Genomic DNA, 15679 nt, shown 5'->3' on the forward strand with positions numbered 1-15679 from the left:
GGTTATAACTATGAACCCGAGAGGTCATGTCATGGTTATAACTATGAACCCGAGAGGTCATATCATGGTTATAACTATGAACCCGAGAGGTCATGTCATGGTTATAACTATGAACCCGAGAGGTCATATCATGGTTATAACTATGAGCAGAAAGGTCATGTCATGGTTATAACTATGAACCTGAGAGGTCATATCATGGTTAGAACTATGAACAGAGAGGTCATGTCATGGATATAACTGAAGAGAGAGGTCATGTCATGGTTATAACTATGAACAGAGAGGTCATATCATGGTTATAACTATGAACAGAGAGGTCATGTCATGGATATAACTGAAGAGAGAGGTCATGTCATGGTTATAACTATGAACAGAGAGGTCATGTCATGGTTATAACTATGAACAGAGGTCATATCATGGTTATAACTATGAACAGAGGGGTCATGTCATGGTTATAACTATGAACCCGAGAGGTCATGTCATGGTTATAACTATGAACAGAGGTCATGTCATGGATATAACTGAAGAGATGTCATATCATGGTTATAACTATGAACAGAGGGGTCATATCATGGTTATAACTATTAACCCGAGAGGTCATATCATGGTTATAACTATGAACAGAGAGGTCATATCATGGTTATAACTATTAACCAGAGAGGTCATATCATGGTTATAACTATTAACAGAGGGGTCATATCATGGTTATAACTATTAACCCGAGAGGTCATATCATGGTTATAACTATGGAGAGATGTCATATCATGGTTATAACTATGAACAGAGGTCATATCATGGTTATATCAACTACTGACAGAGTGGTAATCATGTTAAAAGCCTGTGTCTCAGCCATGCATGCAGTTTGGTTGACTCTGAGGAGAGAGACTTGGTCAATAGGAATGCACCTAAGACAGTTGTTCGCTGCAATGCAAGTGTATGTGAATGACATCTGAGAGGGTGAACAGGTCAAAGCTGTGTTTGTGTGTGTGTGTGTGTGTGTGTGTGTGTGTGTGTGTATACATTCTGTACCACAGAGGTGATTGTCCAGCACTCAGTCTCTCAGTAGCATGTTGACAGTGTGTGTGTGTGTGTATACATTCTGTACCACAGAGGTGTTTGTCCAGCACTCAGTCACTCAGTAGCATGTTTGACAGCGTGTGTGTTCTCTTATTTGCTAGATGGTTGAGTGTTTGTCCATTTAGCCGGACTGGTCTCCTCAACCAGATCAACATCTAGATAATCTGTTGATCCACTGTCCTGAGAAACCTTCTCCTCCTCCTCCTCTCCTCCTCTCTCCTCTCCTCCTTCCTCCTCCTGTTTTCTCGTCTTCCCGCGGTGGCAGAGGCCAGACTTGGCAGGCCCCACCATGGCGAGGAAGATGGCGCCCAGGCCCATTCCCACAGCACAGGAGTAGAAGGCTGAGCCATAGTTCTGGGTCTTGTCCACCAACAGGCCTGGGGAGAAAACACAGGAGGCAACGTCAGAGACGCCTAAAGATCTGCCAAGACCCTTCAAGATCATCAGGTTGGTGCAGCAGCAATCAAAACCTTCTAGATGGGTTCAAAAGAGGATTACAGACAGACAATGAAAGGATTCACAAAGAAAGATATTCAGAGAGGGAGGGACTGAGAGAGAGAGACTGAGAGATGGAGAGACGGAGAGAGGGAGAGATGGAGAGACAGAGGGAGAGAGAGAGAGAGTAACAAAGAGAGGGAGAGAGGAAGAGAGGGAGTAACGAAGAGAGGGAGAGAGGAAGAGAGGGAGTAGCGGAGAGAGGAAGAGAGGGAGAGAGGGAAAGAGGGAGAGAGGGAGAGATGGAGAGAGGGAAAGATGGAGAGAGGGAAAGACGGAGAGAGAGAGAGACGGAGAGGGAAAGACGGAGAGAGGGAGAGACGGAGAGAGGGAAAGACGGAGAGAGGGAGAGAGGGAAAGACGGAGAGAGGGAGAGATGGAGAGAGGGAAAGACGGAGAGACGGAGAGAGGGAAAGACGGAGAGAGGGAGAGATGGAGAGAGGGAAAGACGGAGAGAGGGAGAGATGGAGAGAGGGAAAGACGGAGAGAGGGAGAGACGGAGAGAGGGAAAGACGGAGAGAGGGAAAGACAGAGAGAGGGAAAGACAGAGAGAGGGAAAGACAGAGAGAGGGAAAGACAGAGAGAGGGAAAGAGAGAGAGGGAAAGACGGAGAGAGGGAAAGACGGAGAGAGGGAAGAGATGGAGAGAGGGAAAGACAGAGAGAGGAAGATATGGAGAGAGGGAAAGACAGAGAGAGGGAGATATGGAGAGAGGGAAAGACAGAGAGAGGGAGATATGGAGAGAGGGAAAGACAGAGAGGGAGAGAGGGAAAGACAGAGAGAGGGAGAGATGGAGAGAGGGAAAGACAGAGAGGGAGAGATGGAGAGAGGCAAAGACAGAGAGGGAGAGCGAGAGAGTAACAAAGAGAGGGAGAGAGATAGATGGAGAGGGAGTAATGAAGAGAGGGAGAGAGGAAGAGAGAGAAGCGGAGAGAGGGAGTAACGGAGAGAGGGAGAGATGGAGAGATGGAGAGAGGGAGTAACGGAGAGAGGGAGAGAAGAAGAAAGGGAGAGAGGAAGTAACGGAGAGAGGGAGTAACGGAGAGAGGGAGAGAAGAAGAAAGGGAGAGAGGAAGTAACGGAGAGAGGGAGTAACGGAGAGAGGGAGAGAAGAAGAAAGGGAGAGAGGGAGTAACGGAGAGAGGGAGAGAAGAAGAAAGGGAGAGAGGGAGTAACGGAGAGAGGGAGTAACGAAGAGAGGGAGAGAGGGAGTAACGGAGAGAGGGAGAGGAGGGAGTAACAGAGAGAGGGAGAGAGGGAGAGAAGAAGAAAGGGAGAGAGGGAGTAGCGGAGAGAGGGAGTAACGGAGAGAGGGAGAGAAGAAGAAAGGGAGTAACAGAGAGAGAGAGAGAAGACTAAGATCCAGACAGAGTTAACCATCTAGAGTCTCTTACCCCCCAGCGGTGGTCCGGCCAACCCAGCAAAGCTCTGGATACACACATAGACCCCCACGGACGAGGGCATCCTGTCTATGCCCACCACGTCGTCCTCCGCCAGCATGGGGATGTGTGTAGAACCCACGGTGCCCATCAGGAAGCCATAGAGGCAGCAGCAGGCTGCCAGGCCCCAGAACTCAGTCACCTGGGTGAAGGCAAGCAGCACCAGACACAGCAGAACTACACATCCCAGAAGCACCTGGGTCTTACGCATCCGCACCTTGTTTAAAATGACCCCGATGGACAGGCGCCCGCAGACCTCGGACACCGCCATTACAGAGAGCATGTAGGCTGCCTTCTCTGGGTGGACGCCGCGGCTCTTACTGAGCTCTATGATGTAGAGCGACGGGGCGAAGAACCCCAGCGTGGCGAAGAGACCGAACAGAGAGTAGCAGATGAACGCTCCATCTTTCAACACAGAAAAGTCTAGAAGTTTAGGTCTGGAGGGTTGGACAAGGGGACCCACCTCACCCTGCTCTTTCTCCCCAGCCTCCAGCTGATTCAGTGGGGTTCCAAGGGCTGCCTGTCCCCCCTGGTTCTTCTCCCCCTGGTCCTCCATGAGGGCCCGGGTCTCTGAGGGGTCCTGTGCGGCTGTGGCGGCCCGGAGGTCAGCACTGGAGGCGGACAGAGAGGTGACCCCAGAATCCCCCGAGTCCTCAGACTCCCCCGAGCTAACGTTGGTCTGGGTGTCCTCATTCTCCAGCTCGTAGACCGTCTGCAGCTTAACGGACAGCTTCTCCTTATTGGACACCTCCCCTGACACTTCCTGGTCAGATCTGATGATGATTGGTCGAAGCAGAGCACCGCAGCCAATCACGGAGGCCTGCATGAGACCGATGACAATGAGGCAGTGGCGCCAGCCGATGATCTCCTTCAAGGCCATGAAGGCTGCAGAGGAGGAGAAGTTAAATGACTGTTAGAAACATTTAAATGTCCTGTTTCTTTACCTTCCTCCACAATGTTTCAGGTATTATTTATAGAACAGTATCAGTCACTATATCTGCCTTTTGAGATTCACTAGTCTGTGTATGAAATGCCACCCTATTCCCTATATAGCACCCTACACCCTATGGGCCCTGGTCAAATGTAGTGCACTATAAATAGGGAATAGAGTATCATTGGACCCTGGTCCAAAGTAGTGCACTATATAGGGAATAGAGTATCATTGGACCCTGGTCCAAAGTAGTGCACTATATAGGGAATAGGGTATCATTGGGCCCTGGTCAATAGTAGTGCACTATATATAGGGAATAGGGTATCATTGGACCCTGGTCCAAAGTAGTGCACTATATAGGGAATAGGGTATCATTGGGCCCTGGTCCATAGTAGTGCACTATATAGGGAATAGGGTATCATTGGACCCTGGTCCAAAGTAGTGCACTATATAGGGAATAGAGTATCATTGGACCCTGGTCCAAAGTAGTGCACTATATAGGGAATAGGGTATCATTGGGCCCTGGACCAAAGTAGTGCACTATGTAGGGAATAGGGTATCATTGGGCCCTGGACCAAAGTAGTGCACTATGTAGGGAATAGGGTATCATTGGGCCCTGGACCAAAGTAGTGCACTATATAGGGAATAGGGTGCAATTTGGGACACACTTGAAACCGTAACGTACCTGGTGCAAAGACAAACATGGCAAAGGACTCCCCTGAGGAGGCCAGGGCGGTGACCAGGGACCTCCTCCTGCTGAAGTACTGGGACAGGATGGTGATGGTGGGCAGGAAGGTCAGGCAGTACCCCAGACCTGGACACATTACAAAACCACAAACACCTGTTATTGTATATTCACGCAATCTGGAAATCACATGAAGCAACATGAAACCAAACCACATGAAAACACGGATTACAGGAAGTACCTTTTGTCATCAAGATCATGTCACATAACGTTTACAAAGTGAATACAGTCACTGTGTAAAATGCTGCTGACGGTTTCACGTTTCAGTCCCATGTCTCAGATATATATATACACATCATTGGTCCAGCAGAGGGACACACAGAGGGGTGTGACAGCCACGGGCACTGCGGCAAGGTCAGGGGTCAGAGGTCAGAGGTCAGGGTTGACGGGTCACCCTGATGTCAAGAGGTCAGGGTCGACAGGTCACCTCGGGCTTGTCGTGGTGGTGACTGCTGAAAGAGGACGTAGTTAAAGAACAAAGACAAGAAGAGAGAAGACAGAGGTTGTTAAGTTAAGCCGCGGTCTGTTTTAAAGGAAGGTGAAGAGTTATTTAGTGGGACAGCTAGCAGTGCTTCGTTCTGTAAAAGAAAAGTTATTTGGATCAGATCTGAAAGGAAATATCGGTTTATTTTGGACAATTTTGGGGAATTGTTCTTTTTCTGTTGTGTAAATCTGTCCTACAGACTCAAGATGTGGGGAGTTTAGGCCTCACTGATACCACACGTTTCATTCGTATCTTTCGATCTGAACTGAATACAGCTTTGACAGTGGGGTTGGGAGTTTTTACCCCACAAACACAGGCCGGGTCTGGAAGAGACAGACATCGATCAGTCAGCCTCATGCACTGCTAGGAGTCCCTTGTTTCATTCAGATCTTTTCAGATCTTGTGTGTGTGTGTGTGTGTGTGTGTGTATAAAGTAGTTAGATCGTTACCTGAGACGATGCCGATGGTGACGTACATCTCGTTGATGGAGGAGACGAAAGCAGAGCTGATGGTACCCAGACTGACCAGAAAACCCCCCAACATCACTACGGGACGGTACCCAAACCGGTTACTGAGCACCGAGGACAGAGGGGCTGGAGGGGGAGAGAGAGAGTGGGGGGGGAAAGAGAAGGGGGGAAGAAAAGAGAGGGGGGAAGAGGAGAGAGAGGGGGAAGAGGGAGAGGAGAGAGGGGGAAGAGGGAGAGGAGAGAGGGGGAAGAGGAGAGAGAGGGAGAGGGGGAGAGAGAGGGGGGAGGAGAGAGAGGGGGAAGAGGAGAGAGGAAGGGAAGAGGAGAGAGGGGGAGAGAGGAGAGAGAGGGAGAGAGGGGGAGAGGAGAGAGAGGGGGAAGAGGAGAGAGAGGGAGAGGGGGAGAGAGAGGGGAGGAAGAAGAGAGAGGGGGAAGAGGAGAGGGGGGGAAGAGAAGAGAGGGGGAGAGAGGAGAGAGGGGGAGAGAGGAGAGAGAGGGAAGGGGAGAGAGAGGGGAGGAGAGAGGGGAAGAGGAGAGAGAGGGGGAAGAGGAGAGAGAGGGGGAGAGAGAGGGGGGAAGAGGAGAGAGAGGGGGAGAGGGGGAAGAGGGGGAAGAGGGAGAGGAGAGAGGGGGAAGAGGAGAGAGAGGGAGAGGGGGAGAGGAGAGAGAGGGGGAAGAGGAGAGAGGAAGGGAAGAGGAGAGAGGGGGAGAGAGGAGAGAGAGGGAGAGAGGGGGAGAGGAGAGAGAGGGGGAAGAGGAGAGAGAGGGAGAGGGGGAGAGAGAGGGGAGGAAGAAGAGAGAGGGGGAAGAGGAGAGGGGGGAAGAGAAGAGAGGGGGAGAGAGGGGGAGAGAGGAGAGAGAGGGAAGGGGAGAGAGAGGGGGAGAGAGGAGAGAGAGGGAAGGGGAGAGAGAGGGGGAAGAGGAGAGAGAGGGAGAGGAGAGAGAGGGGGAAGAGGAGAGAGAGGGAGAGGGGGAAGAGAGAGGGAAGATGAGAGAGAGGGAGAGGGGGAGAGGGGGGGAAGGAGAGAGGGGGAGAGAGGAGGGAGAAGAGGAGAGAGGGGGAGAGGAGAGAGAGGGGGAAGAGGAGAGAGAGGGAGAGGAGAGAGAAGAGAGAGAAGAGGTGAGAGGGGGAGAGGAGAGAGAGGGGGAAGAGGAGAGAGAGAGAGAGGAGAGAGAGGGGGCAGAGGAGGGAGAGGGGGAGAGAGAAGGGGGGGAAGAGGGGGGGAAGAGGAGAGAGAGGGAGAGAGAGAGAGGGAAGGGGAGAGAGAGGAGGAAGAGGAGAGAGAGGGGGAAGAGGGGGAGAGGAGAGAGAGGGAGAGGGGGAGAGAGAGGGGGGGAAAGGAGAGAGAGGGGGAAGAGGAGGGGGGGAGGAGAGGGGGGGAGAGGAGAGAGAGGGGGAAGAGGAGAGAGAGGGGGAAGAGGAGGGGGGGAGGAGAGAGAGGGGGAAGAGGAGAGAGGGGGAAGAGGAGAGAGGGGGAGAGAGGAGAGAGGGGGAAGAGGAGTGAGAGGGAGAGGGGGAAGAGGAGAGAGAGGGAGAGGAGAGAGAGGGAGAGGGGGAGAGAGAAGGGGGGGAAGAGGGGGGGAAGAGGAGAGAGAGGGAGAGAGAGAGAGGGAAGGGGAGAGAGAGGGGGGGGAGAGGAGAGAGGGAGAGAGGGAGAGAGGGAGAGGGGGAGAGAGAGGGGGGAGGGGGAAGAGGAGAGAGAGGGAGAGGGGGAGAGGGGGAGAGAGAGGGGGGGAAAGGAGAGAGAGGGGGAAGAGGAGGGGGGAAGAGGAGAGAGGGGGACAGAGGAGAGAGAGGGAGAGGGGGAAGAGGAGAGAGAGGGAGAAGAGGAGAGAGGGGGAGAGAGAAGAGAGGGGGAAGAGGAGAGAGGGGGAGAGAGAAGAGAGGGAGGGGGAAGAGGAGAGAGGGGAGAGAGAAGAGAGGGGGAAGAGGAGAGAGGGGGAGAGAGAAGAGAGGGAGAAGAGGAGAGAGGGGGAAGAGGAAAGAGAGGGAGAAGAGGAGAGAGGGGGAGAGAGAAGAGAGGGAGAAGAGGAGAGAGGGGGAGAGAGAAGAGAGGGAGAAGAGGAGAGAGGGGGAGAGAGAAGAGAGGGGGAAGAGGAGAGAGGGGGAAGAGGAGTGAGAGGGAGAGGGGGAAGAGGAGAGAGAGGGAGAAGAGGAGAGAGGGGGAAGAGGAGTGAGAGGGAGAGGTGGAAGAGGAGAGAGAGGGAGAAGAGGAGAGAGGGGGAAGAGGAGTGAGAGGGAGAGGGGGAAGAGGAGAGAGAGGGAGAGGGGGAAGAGGAGAGAGAGGGAGAGGGGGAAGAGGAGAGGGAGAGAGAGGGGGAAGAGGAGAGAGAGGGAGAGGGAAGAGGAGAGAGAGGGAGAGGGGGAAGAGGAGAGAGAGGGAGAGGGGGAAGAGGAGAGAGAGGGAGAGGGGGAAGAGGAGAGGGAGAGAGGGGGAAGAGGAGAGAGGACTGTTAGTTTTTCTATAGACATGTTTTTAATTTACCTTATACACTATTTAATGAAGTTGTTGATTGACACAGTTCAGTGAGTAGGACAGATTCCTGGTTTGCTTTCGCCGTAAAGCCTTTTTGAAATCTGACACCTGTGATTGTGACGACTAAGAGGCTCTCTGACCCACCTGTGATTATGACGACTAAGAGGCTCTCTGACCCACCTGTGATTATGACGACTAAGAGGCTCTCTGACCCACCTGTGATTATGACGACTAAGAGGCTCTCTGACCCACCTGTGATTATGACGACTAAGAGGCTCTCTGACCCACCTGTGATTATGATGACTAAGAGGCTCTCTGACTCACCTGTGAATGTGATGACTAAGAGGCTCTCTGACCCACCTGTGATTATGATGACTAAGAGGCTCTCTGACCCACCTGTGATTATGACGACTAAGAGGCTCTCTGACCCACCTGTGATTATGACGACTAAGAGGCTCTCTGACCCACCTGTGATTATGACGACTAAGAGGCTCTCTGACCCACCTGTGATTATGATAACTAAGAGGCTCTCTGACCCACCTGTGAATGTGAGGATGAAGACACAGATTGCGATGACCCAGGATACTCTGCTGTTGCTCTCCCCAAACTCTGTCATGAGGTCCTCGAGGAACACCCCCAGAGACTTGATGGTCCCGTAGGTAAACACCTCAACAAAGAAGAAGGCCACGGCCACCGCCCAGCCCCAGCCCCCGTCTGGCACCGCCTCGTACACACATGGACCCCCGCACCCCCCGGACCCCCGCACCGCTGACTTTAACCCCCGCATGGCTGGGTCTGAGCACCTGGGAGAGAGGGACAGAGAGTCAACTTTTAAAGTTTAAAACTTTTTCCAAGTGTAGTCGAGTGCTATGATGAAACTGGCTTTCGTTGAGGACCGCCACAGGAAAGGAAGACCCAGAGTTACCTCTGCTGCAGAGGATAAGTTCATTAGAGTTACCAGCCTCAGAATTCGGCAATTAACTGCAATTAACATCGGGTGTTCAGAGGAGACTGCGTGAATCAGGCCTTCATGGACCAATTGCTGAAAAGAAGCATCTAAAATCTATTATGATGTGCTTAACACTGTTTTGGTTACCACATGATTCCATATGTGTTCTTTCATAGATTTGATGTCTTCACTGTTATTCTACAATGTAGAAAATAGTGTGTGTGTGCTGTATGTATACTGAGTGTACAAAACATTAAGAACACCTGTCTGTCCATGACACACTGACCAGGTGAAAGATATGATCCCTTATTGATGTCACTTGTTAAATCCACTTCAATCAGTGTAGATGAAGGGGAGGAGACCTGGTTAAAGATGAAGGGGAGGAGACCAGGTTAAACTCAATATTAGGAAGGTGTTCTTAATGTTTTGTACACTCAGTGTATGTATCCACTTAGAGGGAAAGAGACAGAGATACTGGCATGCAGGCATACACACACACACACACACACACACACACACACCACACACACACACACAATAACCATAGCCTCCAGACCTGGCACATATAAAGGAACACAGCCAGAGGAAAGACACGCGAGAGCATATAGTGGGCTGGTGAGACTTAAGGGCGTTCTCATACATCTTTTGTTTGCTTAAGTTTGAATCAGAGTTCAGATATGAGCCTTAAGCTTCACCCCCACCATCCCCACTCTCGTTCTCTCTATAAATGTTTATCTCTCTCTGTTCTGGTCTTCTCTTGTTCCATCTGATTCTGAACTGAAAACAAAACAAAGATGATATAATCTACCAGCTGATCCAGCTGGTGTCTGAATACTACTATAGCTCTATCCAAAATATAGACTGTTTTATATGGGGCTGGTTCATAGACTGACTGTTTCATATGGGGCTGGTTCATAGAATGACTGTTTTATATGGGGCTGGTTCGTAGACTGACTGTTTTATATGGGGCTGGTTCATAGACTGACTGTTTTATATGGGGCTGGTTCATAGACTGACTGTTTTATATGGGGCTGGTTCGTAGACTGACTGTTTTATATGGGTCTGGTTCGTAGACTGACTGTTTTAAATGGGGCTGGTTCATAGACTGACTGTTTTATATGGGGCTGGTTCGTAGACTGACTGTTTCGTATGGGGCTGGTTCATAGACTGACTGTTTCATATGGGGCTGGTTTGTAGACTGACTGTTTTATATGGGGCTGGTTCGTAGACTGACTGTTTTATATGGGGCTGGTTCATAGACTGACTGTTTTATATGGGGCTGGTTCATAGACTGACTGTTTTATATGGGGCTGGTTCATAGACTGACTGTTTTATATGGGGCTGGTTCATAGACTGACTGTTTTATATGGGGCTGGTTCATAGACTGACTGTTTTATATGGGGCTGGTTCATAGACTGACTGTTTTATATGGGGCTGGTTCATAGACTGACTGTTTTATATGGGGCTGGTTCATAGACTGACTGTTTTATATGGGGCTGGTTCGTAGACTGACTGTTTCATATGGGGCTGGTTCATAGACTGACTGTTTTATATGGGGCTGGTTCATAGACTGACTGTTTTATATGGGGCTGGTTCATAGACTGACTGTTTTATATGGGCTGGTTCATAGACTGACTGTTTTATATGGGGCTGGTTCGTAGACTGACTGTTTTATATGGGGCTGGTTCATAGACTGACTGTTTTATATGGGGCTGGTTCGTAGACTGACTGTTTTATATGGGGCTGGTTCATAGACTGTTTTATATGGGGCTGGTTCATAGACTGACTGTTTTATATGGGGCTGGTTCGTAGACTGACTGTTTTATATGGGGCTGGTTCGTAGACTGACTGTTTTATATGGGGCTGGTTCATAGACTGTTTTATATGGGGCTGGTTCATAGACTGACTGTTTTATATGGGGCTGGTTCGTAGACTGACTGTTTCATATGGGGCTGGTTCATAGACTGACTGTTTTATATGGGGCTGGTTCATAGACTGACTGTTTTATATGGGGCTGGTTCATAGACTGACTGTTTTATATGGGCTGGTTCATAGACTGACTGTTTTATATGGGGCTGGTTCGTAGACTGACTGTTTTATATGGGGCTGGTTCATAGACTGACTGTTTTATATGGGGCTGGTTCGTAGACTGACTGTTTTATATGGGGCTGGTTCATAGACTGTTTTATATGGGGCTGGTTCATAGACTGACTGTTTTATATGGGGCTGGTTCGTAGACTGACTGTTTTATATGGGGCTGGTTCGTAGACTGACTGTTTTATATGGGGCTGGTTCATAGACTGTTTTATATGGGGCTGGTTCATAGACTGACTGTTTTATATGTTATTATTGTGTGTGTGTGTGTGTGTGTAGCACAGAGCTGAGAAACTCTGTTTATGGGTGATCTCCCCTGTTATCTCAACTGCATGACAATAACATGTATTTAGATTAGGAGGAAAATCCACTATTGTAATCTATAGCAGACCAATCTGTAGCTAGTTACAGGATCCACACGCATGAAAAATACATGTTTCTGGATCATAAATACCAATATGGCTGAAACCGGTCCGTGTCAAACCCTGTCTCCTCTACCATGTTCCTTGGGCTGCTAACAGGTGGTGGTCAACGTTCCCACTGAGCTGAAACAACTGCACTTGATACAATGTAACAACGTTGATGTAACAATGTTATACACCGTCACTATAGCAACTTTGTATCCGCTCTCGTTCATCTCTGAACAGTGAACTTGGACTTCTCTATGGGCACATAGTGCAGTGCAGGACAGACTGTAGTCTACTGGCTGGAAGGATGGTGTCAACCCCAGCAACAGGACCAGATCTGACCTGCGGCTCGTCTTTTCAGCATTGCAGAGATCTAGCTCGGTCCTGAATGTGACACCGTACTCTCTTTGGTGACACACTGTGCCAACGTGTTACTGCAAGACCCCAACTAACTCCTGAGAGAATTTGAGATTTCTACATGGTTTCTCTACTAGCCTAGGCCAGGGGTTTTCAAACTTCTCTTACCCAGGGACCCCCTCCCAGGCAAACTGGCGACCCAGGGACCCCCTCCCAGGCAAACTGGTGACCCAGACCCAGGGACCCCCTCCCAGGCAAACTGGTGACCCAGACCCAGGGACCCCCTCCCAGGCAAACTGGCGACCCAGGGACCCCCTCCCAGGCAAACTGGTGACCCAGACCCAGGGACCCCCTCCCAGGCAAACTGGTGACCCAGACCCAGGGACCCCCTCCCAGGCAAACTGGCGACCCAGGGACCCCCTCCCAGGCAAACTGGTGACCCAGACTCAGGGACCCCCTCCCAGGTAAACTGGCAACTCAGGGACCCCCTCCCAGGTAAACTGGCAACTCAGGGACCCCCTCCCAGGTAAACTGGCAACTCAGGGACCCCCTCCCAGGTAAACTGGCAACTCAGGGACCCCCTCCCAGGTAAACTGGCAACTCAGGGACCCCCTCCCAGGTAAACTGGTGACCCAGGGACCCCCTCCCCCTCCCAGACCCAGGGACCCCCTCACAGGTAAACTGGCGACCCAGACCCAGGGACCCCCCCCCCCCCAGGTAAACTGGCGACCCAGACCCAGGGACCCCCTCCCAGGTAAACTGGTGACCCAGACCCAGGGACCCCCTCCCAGGTAAACTGGCGACCCAGATCCAGGGACCCCCCCCCCCCCCCAGGTAAACTGGTGACCCAGACCCAGGGACCCCCTCCCAGGTAAACTGGCGACCCAGACCCAGGGACCCCCTCCCAGGTAAACTGGTGACCCAGACCCAGGGACCCCCTCCCAGGTAAACTGGTGACCCAGACCCAGGGACCCCCTCCCAGGTAAACTGGTGACCCAGATCCAGGGACCCCCTCCCCCTCCCAGACCCAGGGACCCCCTCCCAGGTAAACTGGTGACCCAGACCCAGGGACCCCCTCCCAGGTAAACTGGTGACCCAGACCCAGGGACCCCCTCCCAGGTAAACTGGTGACCCAGACCCAGGGACCCCCTCCCAGATAAACTGGTGACCCAGACCCAGGGACCCCCTCCCCCTCCCAGACCCAGGGACCCCCTCCCCCTCCCAGACCCAGGGACCCCCTCCCAGACCCAGGGACCCCCATCATATGTTAGCAACAAAAAAATGATTCACATCTTGTCATCAGGTGAATTATAATGGCAAGTAGAAGTACTCAACATTTTAAAATGAATAGATTTGGTAGATAGTTTCATTATTTTAACCCCCCACAGTTCATTGGAAGAGGAAGAGTTAACTCTAACATAGTCTATTGGGTAGAAAGGTGTCTCGGTCGGCGTAGAGAAAATGTTGTAGTTTTAAAGATAATTTTCTGTAATTCTATGCATGTTGCCATGGCAAATGCTTTGTTCGTCTGCTCAAACATTCTAACTAAACCAATGGGCATGTGACCTGACTGCCCAGTTTATGGAATGTTTGATTCTCCCTGACTCTCTAGTTTTTATTTGATTGTTAGTTCTCAAAGATGGTATATATATATTTTTTAAATAATATATATATATATATATATATATAAAAAAACATATGTATAGGTCAATATCTTTTCTGCATGTTTTCTATCTGGTTTAAGTCGTTTTAAGTTTGACACAAACTTTTTTGTGAAAATGACCACTTGAATGGCCCACCTAAGAGTTTTCTATACAGAAAAAAACCCTGTAATTAGCTCCAATTAGTGTAATTTCCTCCATATTAAAGGGTTAGTTCGAGATTTTGACAATGCAGCCCTTTAACTACCTCCCCAGAGTCAGATGAACAGTAACAGCTAGCACGCTAAATGTTCCTAAAGTCTTTCAGTCATTGTGCTAAAGCTAGTTAGCGTTGTCTCAGTTAGCATTGGCTCATAAAACCATCTCTAACTCCCTTCATACTAGATGCAAAGACATACAAATGGTATCCACTGTGGTATTATGTTGCAGCTAGCGATATTCATAAAGTAGTTATTTAACACCTACCAAAATCTCCCAAAATATATATTTTTTAAAAACATAGCGGAAGCCCTGCAGTACCTCCGCGGACCCGTAGGGGGTCGCGGACCCCAGTTTGAAACCCCTTAGGCTACTACTGGTAAGGCATCACTAAGCAACGCCCTGGCCTCGGAGCTACACTAAGCAGTGAGCATCACAGCTCGCTTGGCAGCTGAGTGAGTTGTTCACATAGGGTGGGTGAGTGAGTTCACTGTTGAAATATAAAATACTTACCAACAGAGCGACGATCAGTCTAGTCGGAAAAGTGATCGACACAGAATAGTCGACTGTCGAATATAACGAACAGGTTTTAATGGCAAAATGAGCAGCTAGTTTATCGGTATGTTATTTCTATGTTCTTCCTATAACGGTAGTCTACCAGCTCTGTCTCTTCCGCTTCCGATCAGACGAATCGATGTTCTGGACTAAAGCAACCTCGTTTTAAGCATGATGTAAAAATGTCCTCTTGTCCGATCCAGGACAAGGATAATCATAGCTTATTATGTTACCCTGGTTACTGTATCTGTCCTCTCTTTCTTGAATGCCTAAAACACATCTGTGTCTTCTGTTAAAGTAAATCAACCGTTTCCTTATTTCCTTACTGTTCTGTCGGCTCTTTATAGCCTACCGGCTCGAGCCGGTCTTCAAGCGGGGACGCGCAAATACTGCTGTAGCCTTTTTCTCAAGAGCGCGCATCCCTGCGTTACGCTTCCACGATACTGAGCGTAGTCACACTTCAATTACCATTAGATCTGTGAAGTAGTCTGTAGGCCTACGCCTACGTGGAGAAAAGTAGCCTGCTGGATGTATATTATAATACTATTATATATTTCACTTGCTTTGGCAATGTAAACATATGTTTCCAATGTCAATAAAGCCCCTTAAATTGAAAACAAATAAATTATATCCATCTCTCTCTTATTATTGTATGAATTAAAAAAAAAAAAACAGAGTAACACGCATACATTCCCTTTACATTTTAGGCAAATTAATAAATAGCGGTTATATGTATTTTTACTGGTAAGCCTATGCCTGTTTTGGTTGCTCCTTCACTCCAGTGACGTAGCCTACTCTCGAGTTTTTGTCGAGAGCGCGCTCTTTGGGGAGCAGACTGATGAAACAGCCTTTCCAGGAGCGCACATGCGGACAGAGACTCCCTGTCGGGGTGGAACAGGTTTATTCCAGTTCTGAGCCAAAACAATACTCACTTATACAACATTTAATATCGCAATAACATACTTATCTAACCGGTGTTTTGCTCCCAGAAATTGATATGAAATAGCCAGGGGTGAGGGTAGTTCTCCAACAATGCACGTGGATAGATGTTCCTTCCTGTGTGAATGTTGGTAGTGGGTCATCATAGGCCCCGCCCCAGTATTATAGGTTAGAGACACCATTCTTGGGTCGTCACTAGTTACCACAGCCATTTTTGGTCTTAATTTGAGGTTAGGTTAGGCATAACGTTAGCTGTGTGGTTAATGTTAGGGTTATACGTCAGATTTTAAGAAGATACATTGTAGAAATATGCGGGTTGTGGTATGACTCTGTGGTTGTGGTAACTAGTGACGACCTTTGTCCTGTCCTCAGATGACGTTGCAGTGAGCCACAACCAGGCTAGATTAT

General features: G+C 49.6%; 1 protein-coding gene across 2 annotated transcripts; it reads right to left on the bottom strand.

Annotated features, from left to right (window-relative positions):
* Positions 1 to 552: 552 nt before the first annotated feature.
* On the bottom strand, positions 553 to 14700 carry LOC139421643 (monocarboxylate transporter 7-like). 2 transcript variants are annotated; one of them, XM_071172724.1, is made up of 6 exons: positions 14291 to 14700; positions 8652 to 8914; positions 5617 to 5760; positions 4624 to 4752; positions 3225 to 3892; positions 553 to 1451 (listed from the first exon to the last, which is right to left on the bottom strand). In XM_071172724.1, exons 2-6 carry the CDS (start codon positions 8896 to 8898, stop codon positions 1230 to 1232), a joined length of 1410 nt encoding a protein of 469 aa, XP_071028825.1. In that variant the 5' UTR covers positions 8899 to 8914; positions 14291 to 14700; the 3' UTR covers positions 553 to 1229. The 2 variants fall into 2 exon arrangements, with proteins under 2 accessions (XP_071028825.1, XP_071028824.1); XM_071172723.1 differs by having other exon boundaries at positions 2963 to 3892.
* Positions 14701 to 15679: the final 979 nt, after the last annotated feature.

Source organism: Oncorhynchus clarkii, chromosome 12, assembly GCF_045791955.1.
Source record: "Oncorhynchus clarkii lewisi isolate Uvic-CL-2024 chromosome 12, UVic_Ocla_1.0, whole genome shotgun sequence".
Lineage (NCBI taxonomy): Eukaryota > Metazoa > Chordata > Actinopteri > Salmoniformes > Salmonidae > Oncorhynchus > Oncorhynchus clarkii.